This window comes from Otolemur garnettii, unplaced genomic scaffold, assembly GCF_000181295.1.
Source record: "Otolemur garnettii isolate 467f Iridium unplaced genomic scaffold, OtoGar3 scaffold00064, whole genome shotgun sequence".
Classification (NCBI taxonomy): domain Eukaryota; kingdom Metazoa; phylum Chordata; class Mammalia; order Primates; family Galagidae; genus Otolemur; species Otolemur garnettii.
Window position 1 is genome coordinate 667,029 of NW_003852459.1, and position 13,289 is coordinate 680,317.

Consider the following 13,289-nt stretch of genomic DNA (forward strand, 5'->3'; position numbering starts at 1 on the left):
CTATTATTTTCCTGTTTGGGTAGCGCATAATTTATTTGTTTCTCTGATTATTCGTTTTCAAAGTAAACTTTTAATAGGTGATTTGAATTCTTGACTATCTCAAGAGGAAAGATGAATCCAATGAAAATGACTCAAGTTAAAATGAGAAACCTGACTTTTGAGCATCCAGTGGATTTGAAAAAAGATAACCCCACTCAATTTGCAATACTTTACCTTTTCAAATAAAGGCTTTGACAGGCTAAGTGAACCTGATCTTCATTTAATTTATTACTTGCCAGAAAGCAAAAATTAAGAATTACATAGTGGTTATAGTACAGTCGTCTGTCAGTCAGAAACTAATGTTGTCCCCTACCTTTCCAAAATGTGGAGTGGTTGGCTACTTTCAAACTAGAAAATATATTTTCTAGTCCCTTGCCTCCAGATATGACCAAAGACTAAAGGTCATTGCTGGAATGGAGCAGAACTGAGGCATAAACTTCACTGAAGTGGACTAATAAAAAAAAAGATGTGCCCTTTTTACCTGTGATCAAAATAAGACAATTTTGAAATCAGAAAGGATATAAGAGGCACAGGAGGAAAGAAACCTGTATCTCTCAATCACGATGTAGAAAAAAACTGCCTGGTAACTAGGAACATATGCATTGGGTTCTAATTTGACAAACAAACAAACAAAACCTCTCTCGTGCCACTCCACTGAGTAGTTGTTACTACAAGTTCAGTGCTACATTTATAAAAACTGAAAATATGTTATATTGGCTTAGTAGTAAAGTAATAGGCATCAGGGTAACTATCATTGCAGCTGGAAATACTTAGTGTTAGAAACATTCAGTAAAATCTATGTATGTATATATCTCTTTTGTAGTATCTTGGAAGGAAAAAGAAATGCTTATTGAGCATATAGTTTCAAAGAGGAAAGCTAGAAAGTATAATATTAATAGTTGAGTTAGTTACTACTAATTACTGTGGCCAGATATTATAATCCAAAATAAATCAATGTAAGGAAGAATTGGCTAATTGAGAGTAAAAAATAAAAGAACAGAGTAAGTCTGAAGTTGACGACTGCCAGGTGTGGTAAAGTCAACTGCTTCTAGAATCTGAACAGTGAGAGAAAATATTGAAAATTGCTTTAAGCAACAAAAGGCAATTGCAACTTATCAATTAAATAAAGAGATTTAGCCTTCAGACAAAAGGCATTTATTTCACACTGAAACATTGTTTTGGACGGCCTCAAAGTAACCACCAGTAAATTAAAAGAGAAAGCTAAGAAGGTGAGATGCAAAGAAATAAATCAAGCTTGCTAATAATTTCTAGAATATAACTTGGAAGGTTACTATTGGTGTTCAGAGGGAATGAGAAGCAAATAAATAAAAATGCCACTAATTTTCAGTCAAATTTATACATCAAAAGGCATGAGTCTAGCTTGCTAAATCTTTTGCCTTTTCAGATCTTAAAAGAAGCTGAAAAGGCAAGAAACAGATACTGAAACATATAGAGCCCCCCAGGGACCAACTTCAGGGCAGTGCAGAGCACAACAGGTGAGGAAGAGCCTCTTGTTGGAAGCCTAAGTATGGAGCAACGGACAAGGGGAAACCCGGCAGAGAAAAGAGTGAGTCCAGGAAGTGACTTCTCAACCCCCAGAGCAGGAGGTCTCTACCTTACTCGCTTTGCTCTGACCAATGCACTGGATCTGGACCTGGCTCTAGACCCAGTGGTTTGTGAGCCTCCCAAGTATTCATTTTTTTTATATAGGAGTTTTTTGATATTGTTATTTTATACCAAGTGCTATTTTATATAGGACCACGATTTTGTCTAGCATGTATAGGTGTTAATGGCTGAGTGTATCTTGTTTTTTGGTTCATAGATCGCTGAACCAACGGAACCATAAAAGTCCATGATGGAAAGGACCATAAATCTCCAGGAGACCCTGTACCCTCACCTAAATGTAATGCATTCTATGGGGAATGCATTATACATACTGGGGAAAAATATATATGTGTATATTTTGTAGGCAGAGGAAAGTATTCCTGTAGAATAGCCAACTGCTCATTGAAAATGCATGCTCTCCCTTCTGTAGTATGTTGGTGCCATTAGTAAGTAATTGCCCAACCAGGTGCTGGATTTTCCTGATCCCCTCGCAGCTATGTCCATAAATATTCACTAATTTTCCCCTTTCTGCCAGTTGGGAGCAGAGTATTTCAAGGCCCCATGAAGGTCTAAGATTATAAGATGAAAGAGGAAACTTGATCCTTAAATAACAACCAAAAGGAAAGCTGATCATAAACCTATAACACCCTCCTAGAGTTACAGATGAGTCTTAAATATAATTGTATTGTGCTGTCACAATTTTGGAGTTTATAAAGGTAACTATCATTATCCTAATAAATACTCTTTTAATAAGGAGATGGTTCTGTTGATATTCATTCAAAGCTTAGTGTGTACTGTCTGAAAATTATACTTGTTTTATGCAATCAGTTTCCTCAATAAGTAAATTAAGTTTCTGGGTATGCATCTGAAATTTTTAATGAATTAAATTTATAACACAACAAATAATCTTAAAAGTTTTTGCCCTTATTAAAAAGTTAACCCAACACCTTATCAATTTGGAATTTTATGATCATTATAAAGTTTGAAACACTTTAGATAGGTCTGTGATTGAATTTATGAGTTAAATTAAGTACTTAATTGCATTTAAATTAATTAGGTTCCCAATTCTACATTCCATTTTGGATTAGAAAGGAGGCCTCTGGAAGGCAAGAATATTCTCTTTTTATGTTGCTTTTAAATCTCATTTTATGCTCCACTAAGACAGATTTAGGGAGTAAATACAAAGATTTACTAAATAATTTGGTTGATGATATGCTGGTCGCTGCAAAAGTTTTGAGACACACTGTGTTAGGTCCAATATTTCATTCACTTCCAAGCAACACAGTTGACAGCATCCTTTTTGATTCGCCTGGGCAAGTGTCAACTTGCTCAGCTTATTGGTGTTGCTGAGAGGGCTTCATTTGTTTCCTCCTGTGTGGATTTTATGTTTGTTTTTTTTGTTTTGTTTTTTTGTTTTGTTTTGTTTTGGTGTGTGTGTATCTCAAAACTTTCATAATGACCCACATAATGTTTCCATGTTGCATTCAATCGTTATGACAAAGTTAAAAAAAAAAATTCTTATTTTTATTTTTAACAGGCGGCACTAAGTTGTTTCAAGATGATACTGGGATAATTTATGTATAGTTAATGGTTTATCTATGCATGACTTTTACCCCAATTGCTTGTAAAGACAATTATCTTCCTAAAGCCAGAAGAAGACCAATACCTTTAACATTTGCCTTACTCTTTTGTATGACTAAAAAAAAAAAAAAATATTGAAAAAACCATCTTACATTTGAAATCATCTACCTTGACCCTAAAGCGAGGCCAGTTTCTTTAAGTCAAACCACTAAGAGTCTGGCTAAAGGGAAAAATATCAATTTTGGTTCAATATCCTGCAAGACTCAGCGGTCAAGCAGAAGAAACATAACAATATAAATGCTGAATGTTGGTTTTCATTTTTTCTTCTTTGGTTGAATATGATTCCAGTAAAATACTGAATTTATGCTATATATTAAAAAGTGATAACGCACTCATGGAATTTTGACGAACACTTATTTCATTGTTTTTAATTTTTGTCCTTTCTTTATGGTGCTTAAAAACTAAGATTCTCTTAGTTCTTGAAAATAAAATTTGTGGCTAACCCATTATTTACCTCAGTAGCATCAAATAAATCACCTCTTGGTATTTTGTTCGTTGTTTGAAATGTTTTCATTTTTTGTAAATAACTGCATTTCTCATTTTAATATTTGGTATTTCATGTAAAAGTCTGTTATACTCTAGGCTCCATGAAAGAATAGATTATATCATTCATTTTTTATGCCATCATCATACCTGAGTGACATAGGAATGCTGTTCAAAGACAGTACTTTTTTTTTTGAGACCAAGTCACCATGTCGCCCTTAGTAGAGGGTTGTGGCATCACAGCTCACAGCAACCTCAAATTCTTTGGCTTAAATGATTCTTTTTCTCAGCCTTCCAAGCATCTGGGACCATAGGCGCCTGCCACAACCCCCAGCTGTTTTTTTTGTTGTTGTTGTTGCAGTTGTCATTGTTTTTTAGCTGGCCTGGTTGGGCTCCAACCCATCAGCCTCGGGGTATGTGGCTGGAGCCCTTCCCACAGAGCTACGCTGCTCCAAATACAGTACTTTCAAAAGCAGCATTAGTGACTCATGTCTACTTCTTGTTTTCATAGAATTCCAAGTAGGAAACAACTATGAAAAATTCTAACAATAATTATTCTTTTCTACTATTGGCACAGGTTCTACCAGTATATAAGCTATTCTTTGGCAGAGAGTAAGTGAAATAATAATTTACTTAATATTACACCAGTGGTTTAGAAATGTTCATATGCCTTGAAAAAGTATTAGAGAATCTATAGAATAAAAACTACCAAAACGACCCTCAGTTTCATAAACTGTCTTTAAGAATTAAATTAGGGATGCTAAGGGTGTTATCTAAAGTTCTCCCACCCCAGCCAATTATTAGAATTGTATAAACTGTTACAGAAAAAAATCTAAAAAAGGTAAAAAAAAAAAACTTATTATAATTTGCCTTGAAAAGAGGTAAGAAAAATATTACTCAGGAGTTTAAATGATCTTGGCTAAAAGGAAATGGAGGAAGAAAAGAAAAGAAAGTGGAGGGGATAGCCTAGAATGAGGATTGGAGCAAGATGTATTTGTCCACATTCCAGATAGGTTTAGTTAAATGATGAAAGAGCTTGCAGGGCCGGAGAGGAAAAGAAGCGCTAGAGCAGCACAGGATGAGGACTAGGATCGTGGTTGTACCAGATGCTGTGAGTTCATAACTGATTTTTCTTTCATGGTAGCCAGTTTCAGTTTCATTCCCATGTCCCTCCGTTTCTCATCTGCTAAGGGGAGAATTCGTCAAACCGAATGCAGGTGTCTCATTTTGGTGGATATGCACCACAGTCCTGACCAAGAAAACAGGAGGGAACATCTGCTTTGATAACTCCTCTAGACCTAAGAGAGAAATAGCACAAGTTTTAACTGAGTATCATTTTTTCTGATGGGATCCCTTGAACTTTGGTTGACATTTTAATGAGCACAGAGGTAGATAAAAGGAGCCAGGCCCTTTATGATATTGTTAAACTACTTAACTAACCATTGTCCTAACTCTATATTTTTAAGTGAAATAATATATCCCTCCATCAGGTAATCTATATGTAGTTGTTTTTCTGTTTCTTGATCTATTTGAGTAGATGACATTAATCAATGGGAATTCTGGGAAAGTGATGGTGTTGATTAGAAGGCTGGGAAGACACTGAGTATAGTTATTATAAATAAAATAATGAACTCAATAATTTAGAGATAATAGACATTGAAAATTTATTGAGTAAAAAAGAAAGAAACAGAGAAAGAAAGCAGAGAACAGGTAGAAATGTGGAATGTTTTACCCTGTGTTGACTTTATGAATAATATGAGTGAAAGAACTCCATGAGAGTTGAATGATGAGTTTAGATTAAGTTTCCGGAACTGCCTTTACTGCAGGTAGATTGCTTCAAGACCTCTTGCTGCACTCCCAGACTAATTACAGTGTAACAACAGGAAAATCATTTGTAACCAAAGGAGACAGAAGTTAAAGGTAACCCCATACATGAACCTCCACTTAAAGAAATATTTGGAGAAGAATTTGGAAAGAGGTTGCATCTTAACAAAAATTCAATTACTGAAAAGAATCTGTCATATATAAAATAATGAATATGGAGAATTATTATTTGGAGCTATCAAAAGTCTCCATTTTTCTCTGAATTTTCTCCTATGAAAGAAGATTCTGAGGGAGATTAGGTTTATATCTGTTTTCAAGAAAGATACTTCTGCTTGGACAAATGGGGAGGTTCATCTGATTGTGGAAACCTGAGTCTTATTGAAGTAGTTAAGGAGGCTAGGAAATCATTTTTTTTTCTTTTCTTTTTTTTTGTTTGCTTGTAAGTGTGCATAGGGAGTCATTTTTCTTTAAAAAGGCAGGACTCAGAATTTGCCATCAAAATGTAAACAAGAATTTCAAAGGATTAGGAAAGCCATGAACAGCAGATGAACACACCATGCAAAACCAATACATCTATGGGGAGAAAGAGTGAATATGGTCATACGTTTAGATAATGGTTCAAATCCATTATAATTTTAGGATTATGTCAATCCTCAAAATCCATAGGTAGCAGTTGGGAGTAGGGAGGTGGGGCAATCTCAAGGTTTAGTTTTCCTGTAATGTAGTCTGAGGGGGTTGATAGCCAAAGGTCTGTAACAATACTACTTACGTCCATTGCAAGGGAATTAGTGAGTGGAGCCCTCAGTTAGAAACCTGGGCTGGCCCTGGGAGCCACCCACAGAAGTGAGAATCCCACTATCTATCCTGAAGATCTCCCTGTTGTAAACCTCTTTCATGTGCAGAGGCAAAACTGCTGCATTTGGTAGCTTCCCACTTTCACATCATATCTCAGACTAGAACTTCATTAGTCACTCCTGCTCCCTGATGGCTGCTAACTTTGAGTCTACCTTTAATTTCTCAGCCACAATTAGTTTCAACAGTCAGGATCCAGATTGGTAATAGGAAGAGTTTTTTAATTTTTTTTGAGACAGAGTCTCAAGCTATCACCCTGGGTAGAGTACCATGGTATCACAACTCACAGCAACCTCAAACTCTTGGGCTTAAGCAATTCTCTTGCCTCACCCTCCCAAGTAGCTGGGACTACAGGTTCCCCACACACCTGGCTATTTTTCTGTTGCAGTTGTCATTGTTGTTTAGCTGGCCCGGGGCCAGGGTCGCACCCGCCAGCCTTGGTGTATGTAGTGAGTAGCTCTCTACTCACAGAGCTACAGGCACTGAGCCAGGAAGGTGTTTTTAACTATTAAACACTATCAATCACTCTAGTGTGAATTTAACTTCTGCAACACAAGCTTCCTTCTCCTGTCTCCTGGGGATGACCTGGTCTTGTAGAGAACAAAGACAATACACTTCTACCTCATAATGACATGGGGTCACACATTCTCAAATAAATTCCATAAATCACTGTGCCAGTCACTTTCTGCAAGTCAAAAAGTCTGTCCTACATAGAGAAAAGGTATATGATATACTTGGGAAATATTTCATTTCTGCTGCTTCATTGAACATAGGAGATACTCTTCTTCCTCAGTTTAGCCATCTAACATAGTTCTAGCAAACTAGGGTTTTATATATGGTATCCCAAGCCCCCCCAAATACAGTTTTCATAGATATTTTAACTCCAGCTGTGATACCTTCACCAAAATATTTATTTTCCTTTACTCTGTTTTTCTAATAATAACCTTGTTTAAGATTAATCAATCCTCTCTCAATATTTCTGCAACAGTTTCACATTCATGGTGAAATTAACTCTTGTCTCAAGTCTAGTGTAATGGTTTTACTTTAAAAGGAAGGTGAAGGTCAAACTTCAAAAGTAAAATTGTAGGCTAGCTTCACTCCCACTCCTACAGCATTCATTAGACCTAGATGCTCCGTGCTTTAGTACTGAAGCAATGTCATGTTCAAACATGCATTTCAGCAAATATTACGGAATGTTATTCTCTACCCTTGTGTTCAGAAAGACCTTGAAGGTAATCTAAATATATCTTGCACAACATCAAGTCTTTAAATAGTGTTTCCTCTGTTACTGTAGTCCCTGATGGAGTTTAGGCTATGCTATTCCAAAATATGGTAACTTGGTATTTGATGAAACAGCTCAGGTATGTGGGTCATGCTCTGACCTTATTTACCCCTCAAGCAGACCATGAAAGAGTTTTCTGATCTTTCTCTGATATGGATCATAAGACCGTCAAGTGAGAGTTTCCAAACCTATACCCCAAGGAAAGGAATGTCCTTATCTCTGAAGATATAGGAACACAAAGAAGAATTTGAACAAACAGGCCTTGCTAAGTTCCCCTTCATTTATTACTATTAATCATATTCCCTTTTGTCTAATCATACTTTTCCACAACTATTCACTTTGTGAAAATTAGCAGAAAAATACATAGATTTCTCTGGGAGTGTTTTTGTATCTTTATTTTTGAAAGTTCTTGTGTCATGTAAAATTAAAAATAAATATGTTTGTATATTTTTCCTCTTGTTTATCTGTCTTTTATTATAGGTGCCTTAGCCACAATCCTAGCAAATAAGTGAGCAAAAAGATCTTTCTTCTCTTATATCTCCACAAAACACAGTTGTTCTCTACTTTACCCCCTCAAACTTCATATATGTAATTCATCTTTATTTCTAGCTAGCCCTCTTTTTCCCCTTCATTTCCTCTCCTGTTTCTCAATATCTCATTATATAATAGATTTAGTCTACATGAAATAAACCTTTTTAGCAGGGTTCGTAGCATAAAGAAAGTGGGACTTAATATGAAAAGGTCATCTTTGATGTGATAGGCTTCTTGATCACATTATTCTGTTCATAATGGTAGCATAAGTGTTCAAAATATTAATAATAATCCTTGAGGTGACATGAAGTAGGAATTTCATATATTCTCTTATTCAAAATGTGTTAAAGTGCTTTACATGTTTCACCTTATATAATCCCCTCAATAGCAAGGTAGGACTATCACAATTCACATTTTGATGAAGAAACAAAGGCAAAAGAGCATCCAAAGTAGCTGGTGGGACCAGGATTTGATCTCAGGGAAACCAACTCCCGCATCACGCTCTTAACCAGTGTTCAAACAGCACCCTAATAACCATATAACAGAAATTCTGCTTTTGATGTTGGTTGGACTATGATCTCTGTGTTACTTTCCAACTCTAGTGACTCCATAGAAATTTTTCAAGAAACTCTTGGAAGAAAATATTGCTAAAAACTTGAAAGGAAGAAGAAAACCTCTAGAGGAAACAGTACAAAAATTGTCTGATTAATAAATCAATAAATATTTAAAAATTAATCTAAAAAATACAAACAAAGTTGGCTAAAAATCTCTTCTTGGAAAATTAAGATATGAGTCTGGTTCAAGTCATGATGAGAGTTCAAAGAAAACTAGCAATCTATACTCAAGTCATGGAGAAATAAAAAAGAAAGCAAAAAGTTTTAAATAATATTTCTGAATAAAGTGAGACTCTGGCTTAAAAAATAATATTTCTGCAATAAGCCATAAATAAAAGGGAATAGGAGCTTGAGAAAAGATACTTTTTATAACCCAGTCTTTTGGGAGCTAAGGCAATTTTCTCCCTATTTCCAAACCTGTGGAGATCAAGCTCTAAGAGTTAGGTCAGATTATAAATACATTTTGATGATTTCTGAATAGAAGTTTAACACACAGGGCCAAAGACATGTCATCCTGTTTAATTAGGAAAATCTGGGAGAAATTTTAGTGTTGGAATATTTCCCCTTAGTAGCTCATATGGAGTTATTCTAGCCCAAACAATCCAAATTACTCTAGAATAGGTCCAAATATAGAAAGAAGTTAAGGGAAAAGTCCACTGTTCCTTTCCTAAATAGCTTCACATTAATCTGAGCCAAATTTTGATATTAGGAGAAAAGTGACCATATCTGAAAGTGAGCTATGGCAAACAGGGCCTTGTTTATAAAAGAGCAGAGCTTTGGCTTCTCTGATAGCTACGATTCATGATGAAAAACTACGCAACGGAGACAGACCAAAACTCAAACAAAAAACTCCCAAGAACATATTGTGATAAATGATACATGACAAAATTACATTTAAACAGTTACTAGACCCAAAGGATTCCAGCTGCGAATAAGTGCAAACAATGTGGGGTTTCTGCTCCTAATTCCTTTGACAAAAATGACAAAATACGGTTCTTTCATATAATGACAGGGGGAAATAGAAAGCCTGAGAACATAAAATATTATATTGTTGTTTAGAAAGAGAGACGGTGTTCACACATATTATATTTCAGATTGGCAGCCTTATTTGAAAAGGATCTCTGGAACTTAGTTTTAAAGGATGGAGAAGGGTAAGGATAGCAGAAAGAGAGGAGAGACACACAGTTTCACCTCGACATTTTTGACACACAAGACTATCTAAAAGCTAATTTGAAATTCAGTTAGCACATCCAGGGAAAACCATGCAAGCAAATATATTTCTAAGCAGGATGCCAAAAGAATGTTGTTAGCACATTTGTAAATTTCCAATTCTTTCCTACTACCCTTATCCAACAACCCAAACAAATCAGTTTAAATACAACTTCTTTTTCTAATGTCTTTTGAAGCATCACTGCCGACAGATTGAGTCAAGTAACCATCTGCTGCAAATACAAATAGAGCTACATTCAAGAATTATATTATACAGCCTTCCTAGCAAAGTTCTTACGTGCAAGCTGTTCTTGTCAAAATCAGAACCATTGTGATGATGCATCTTAATATTCAATCAGACTTTAAGAGTGACAAAAGTCCACATATGGATGACAGCTGTTTCTTCAGTAAATATTTTCCCATTTATTGAATGGAGGCTTATGGCAGTTTAGGATATGCTACATCAGAAATTTCAGCCTGAACTGCCTCGAGAACAATGAAAACAGTAACAAGGATAACATTTCAGTTTTCAAATCTTTGCTACAATTTATATCTTAAAAAGTAATAGCTCCTCCAATTAAAGTAGTACATTATGCCATTAATTTAAGAGTATCCTTACCTAACACTGACTGATGAAAGAACTAAATTTATAGGATATAATGCTACCATGTTTGTACAATATAAGACTATAATTACTGTATTGATTTTCTAATCATACAAGGAAAGTTGATGGGAATTTAAACAGTTAATGATTATATTTTGATAAACTGTGAAACACTAAAAGATTGATGAACTATTAGCTAAAAGAAGGTCAGATAAGATCTCTATTTAACCAATAAGGTGGTTTGCAAAATTGGAAAATTAAAAAAAAAAAATATGAAGATAAATGCTGATGAGAAATTCACTAACTTCATAATAATACTGGGTTTAAATATTGATACTTACTGGAATGAAAAACTAGAGTATGAACTAACAAAGATATCTTTAAACATTTTACTAGTACCTTGGAACATATATCAAGCCCCCTTGATAAAAGCATGTTAAGAGTATATCTTTTAAGTAGCATTTTAAAGTTTGCCAGCTATAATTACCACTGGCAGGTATCGTTGTATAATTGAGAAAATGGCCTGAAAAAAGGGTAAAAATGTTTTCCAATTCTTCAAAAATTCCTTACCCTTTCTGAGAACTAAAACCTACGTTGCTGCCGGAAGCTGGTGGTCAGGAGGCGTAGAGAAGTGCCCTTTGTTCTTTGTGCCACAGGAGATGGATGAATCCAGGTGGAAGTCAGAAGGTCACAGATAGTTGTAGCCCAGAATAGGAGGGATTAATCAAAACCATACCTTTTAAAAGCTCTGTATATCTGCTCAGAAGCATGCTGCTGGTACTTTGAGATGGGAGTCTAACAGCCTCCTCATTTGCTGGAAAATTAATAAACTTCTCCTTCCTCCTCATTAAACCACTTACACTCATTCTTCTGATGCAGACTCAGGTGCAAGTGCTGAGGTTTTGGTAATAGTTAGGACTCAAATACCATTACCACAAAATATAGCATTTTGCTATGCTATACTGACCGGAGAAGCCTCAAAGGCTCTCTGACCCTCCCATCCCCACCACTGGCTCTCCCAAGAAGTTCATTTCTTTATCTACCCAAGATGCAGACTTAGCTAGGAAAACTTTTGTTTTCTTTCCCTCCTATAATGCTAGGAATAGACACTTTACCAAAATAATGTCTTGTCTCTCATAATCATTCTAAAAAAAATATTTACCAGTTAATCTTTGTTTCCCATCCATTCATCCTTCCTACTAATCATTTATTTGCCATTATGGAATTCCTCTTTTCTTCCCTCTCATAATCCATTTTATCAGAAAGTTATATAAACTTTTAGACTTTGGTGGGAGTTGAGTTTTCATTCTGAAGGCTGCCACTTATAAATATTTACATACAAATGTAATTTTATATATAAACATTTTATATGTAATATTTATATACATGTAAAATAAATTCATATCTTTTATCTCATTAATCAATATGCCTTATGTCAGTGATTTTTCAGTGAAGTTTAGGTGGGTAAGAGCCATGTTCCCCACAGAATTAGAAAGTCTCTTCTCTTTTCATGTAAAATGGTCTTTATGCCCTTCTCTGTTGACCATGAAGCAATCCTTGGGAAAACAAAGGATTATTTTTGGCTCAGGCTGAGGCCTATAATATTAATATGTAAGAAACACTGTTCCCCACTTTTGTATGGTAAGTTATAGCTGTTTTTTCCCTATAAAAAAGGGAAAAATCAACAGACATTATTTTAAAAAGTTTGGAGTCTGAAGTTTTACTTTCCACAGCTCCTGTCAGACTCTGACTTTTTAAATGCAAACTTTTTCAGACCAAACATTATAAAAAAGAATTTCTTACCCTGCTATTGGATCTACCGCTATCGCCTTAGGATTATGAAGCTCCAGATCAATCAGGGTGACACATATAGACCCGTTGTAATTACAAACAAAGATCCGATCACTGACATGGTCCACAAAATAGAGATTTCTGGTGAGCCAGTCAATCGCCATTTGTTGCACATCTGAAAAATACATACACAGAATCATTGAATCATAGGCGCAGACCTAGAATCCTAAGTGAAAGAATATATGAATCTGTCCAAACCATCACAGAGGACATTTCAAAAGTTTAGGCGTTTTCATGTAACAAGCTTCAAAAGAAAATCTTTGCCAAAACAAGTGATTTGATTATTACATAAAATAATGACTACCTCTCGGTATTTTTCTCCTTGCTATCTAAAGACTGAGGATAAGAAATGAAGGAACAGTTTCTAAATCTTAAAATATAGGCATTTACAGTCTAATTGTTCTCTTACTCTGCATTTGTCTAGAATAGTTCATGCAACCCAATGGACATAACTAATGCAATGGAACAGCTAAAAATCTATCTTAGTAATGAGAGGAATAAATACTTTGTGTGAACTTAAAGCAAACTCTTGTTTCCAAATTCTCTCTTGTTAAAAAAAAAAAAAAAAGGAAGAAGTGGAGAAGGTAGAAAAAGAAATTTGTTAGATTCATTTGTTTAAAAAAGTACATAAAACTGGGAAGTAAAGCAAAAGGGATTTACTGACAGCTTTTTTTTAATGGCATACTTGAACATTTTAAAAAGAGAGCTGTTCAATGAGTGATTAATATACTAGTAGAGTGCTGCCCAATAGCAC

General features: G+C 35.1%; 1 protein-coding gene across 1 annotated transcript in view; it reads right to left on the reverse strand.

Moving 5' to 3' along the window:
• LOC100949794 (low-density lipoprotein receptor-related protein 1B-like) overlaps positions 1-13,289 on the reverse strand; it is a gene marked incomplete at its 3' end in the record, with an annotated part of 1,553,965 nt that overhangs the window by 616,819 nt on the left and 923,857 nt on the right. The window contains exon 7 of the mRNA XM_003793025.1: positions 12,488-12,650. Coding sequence (XP_003793073.1) covers positions 12,488-12,650 — 163 coding nt within the window. The remainder of the gene's footprint in view (positions 1-12,487; positions 12,651-13,289) is intronic.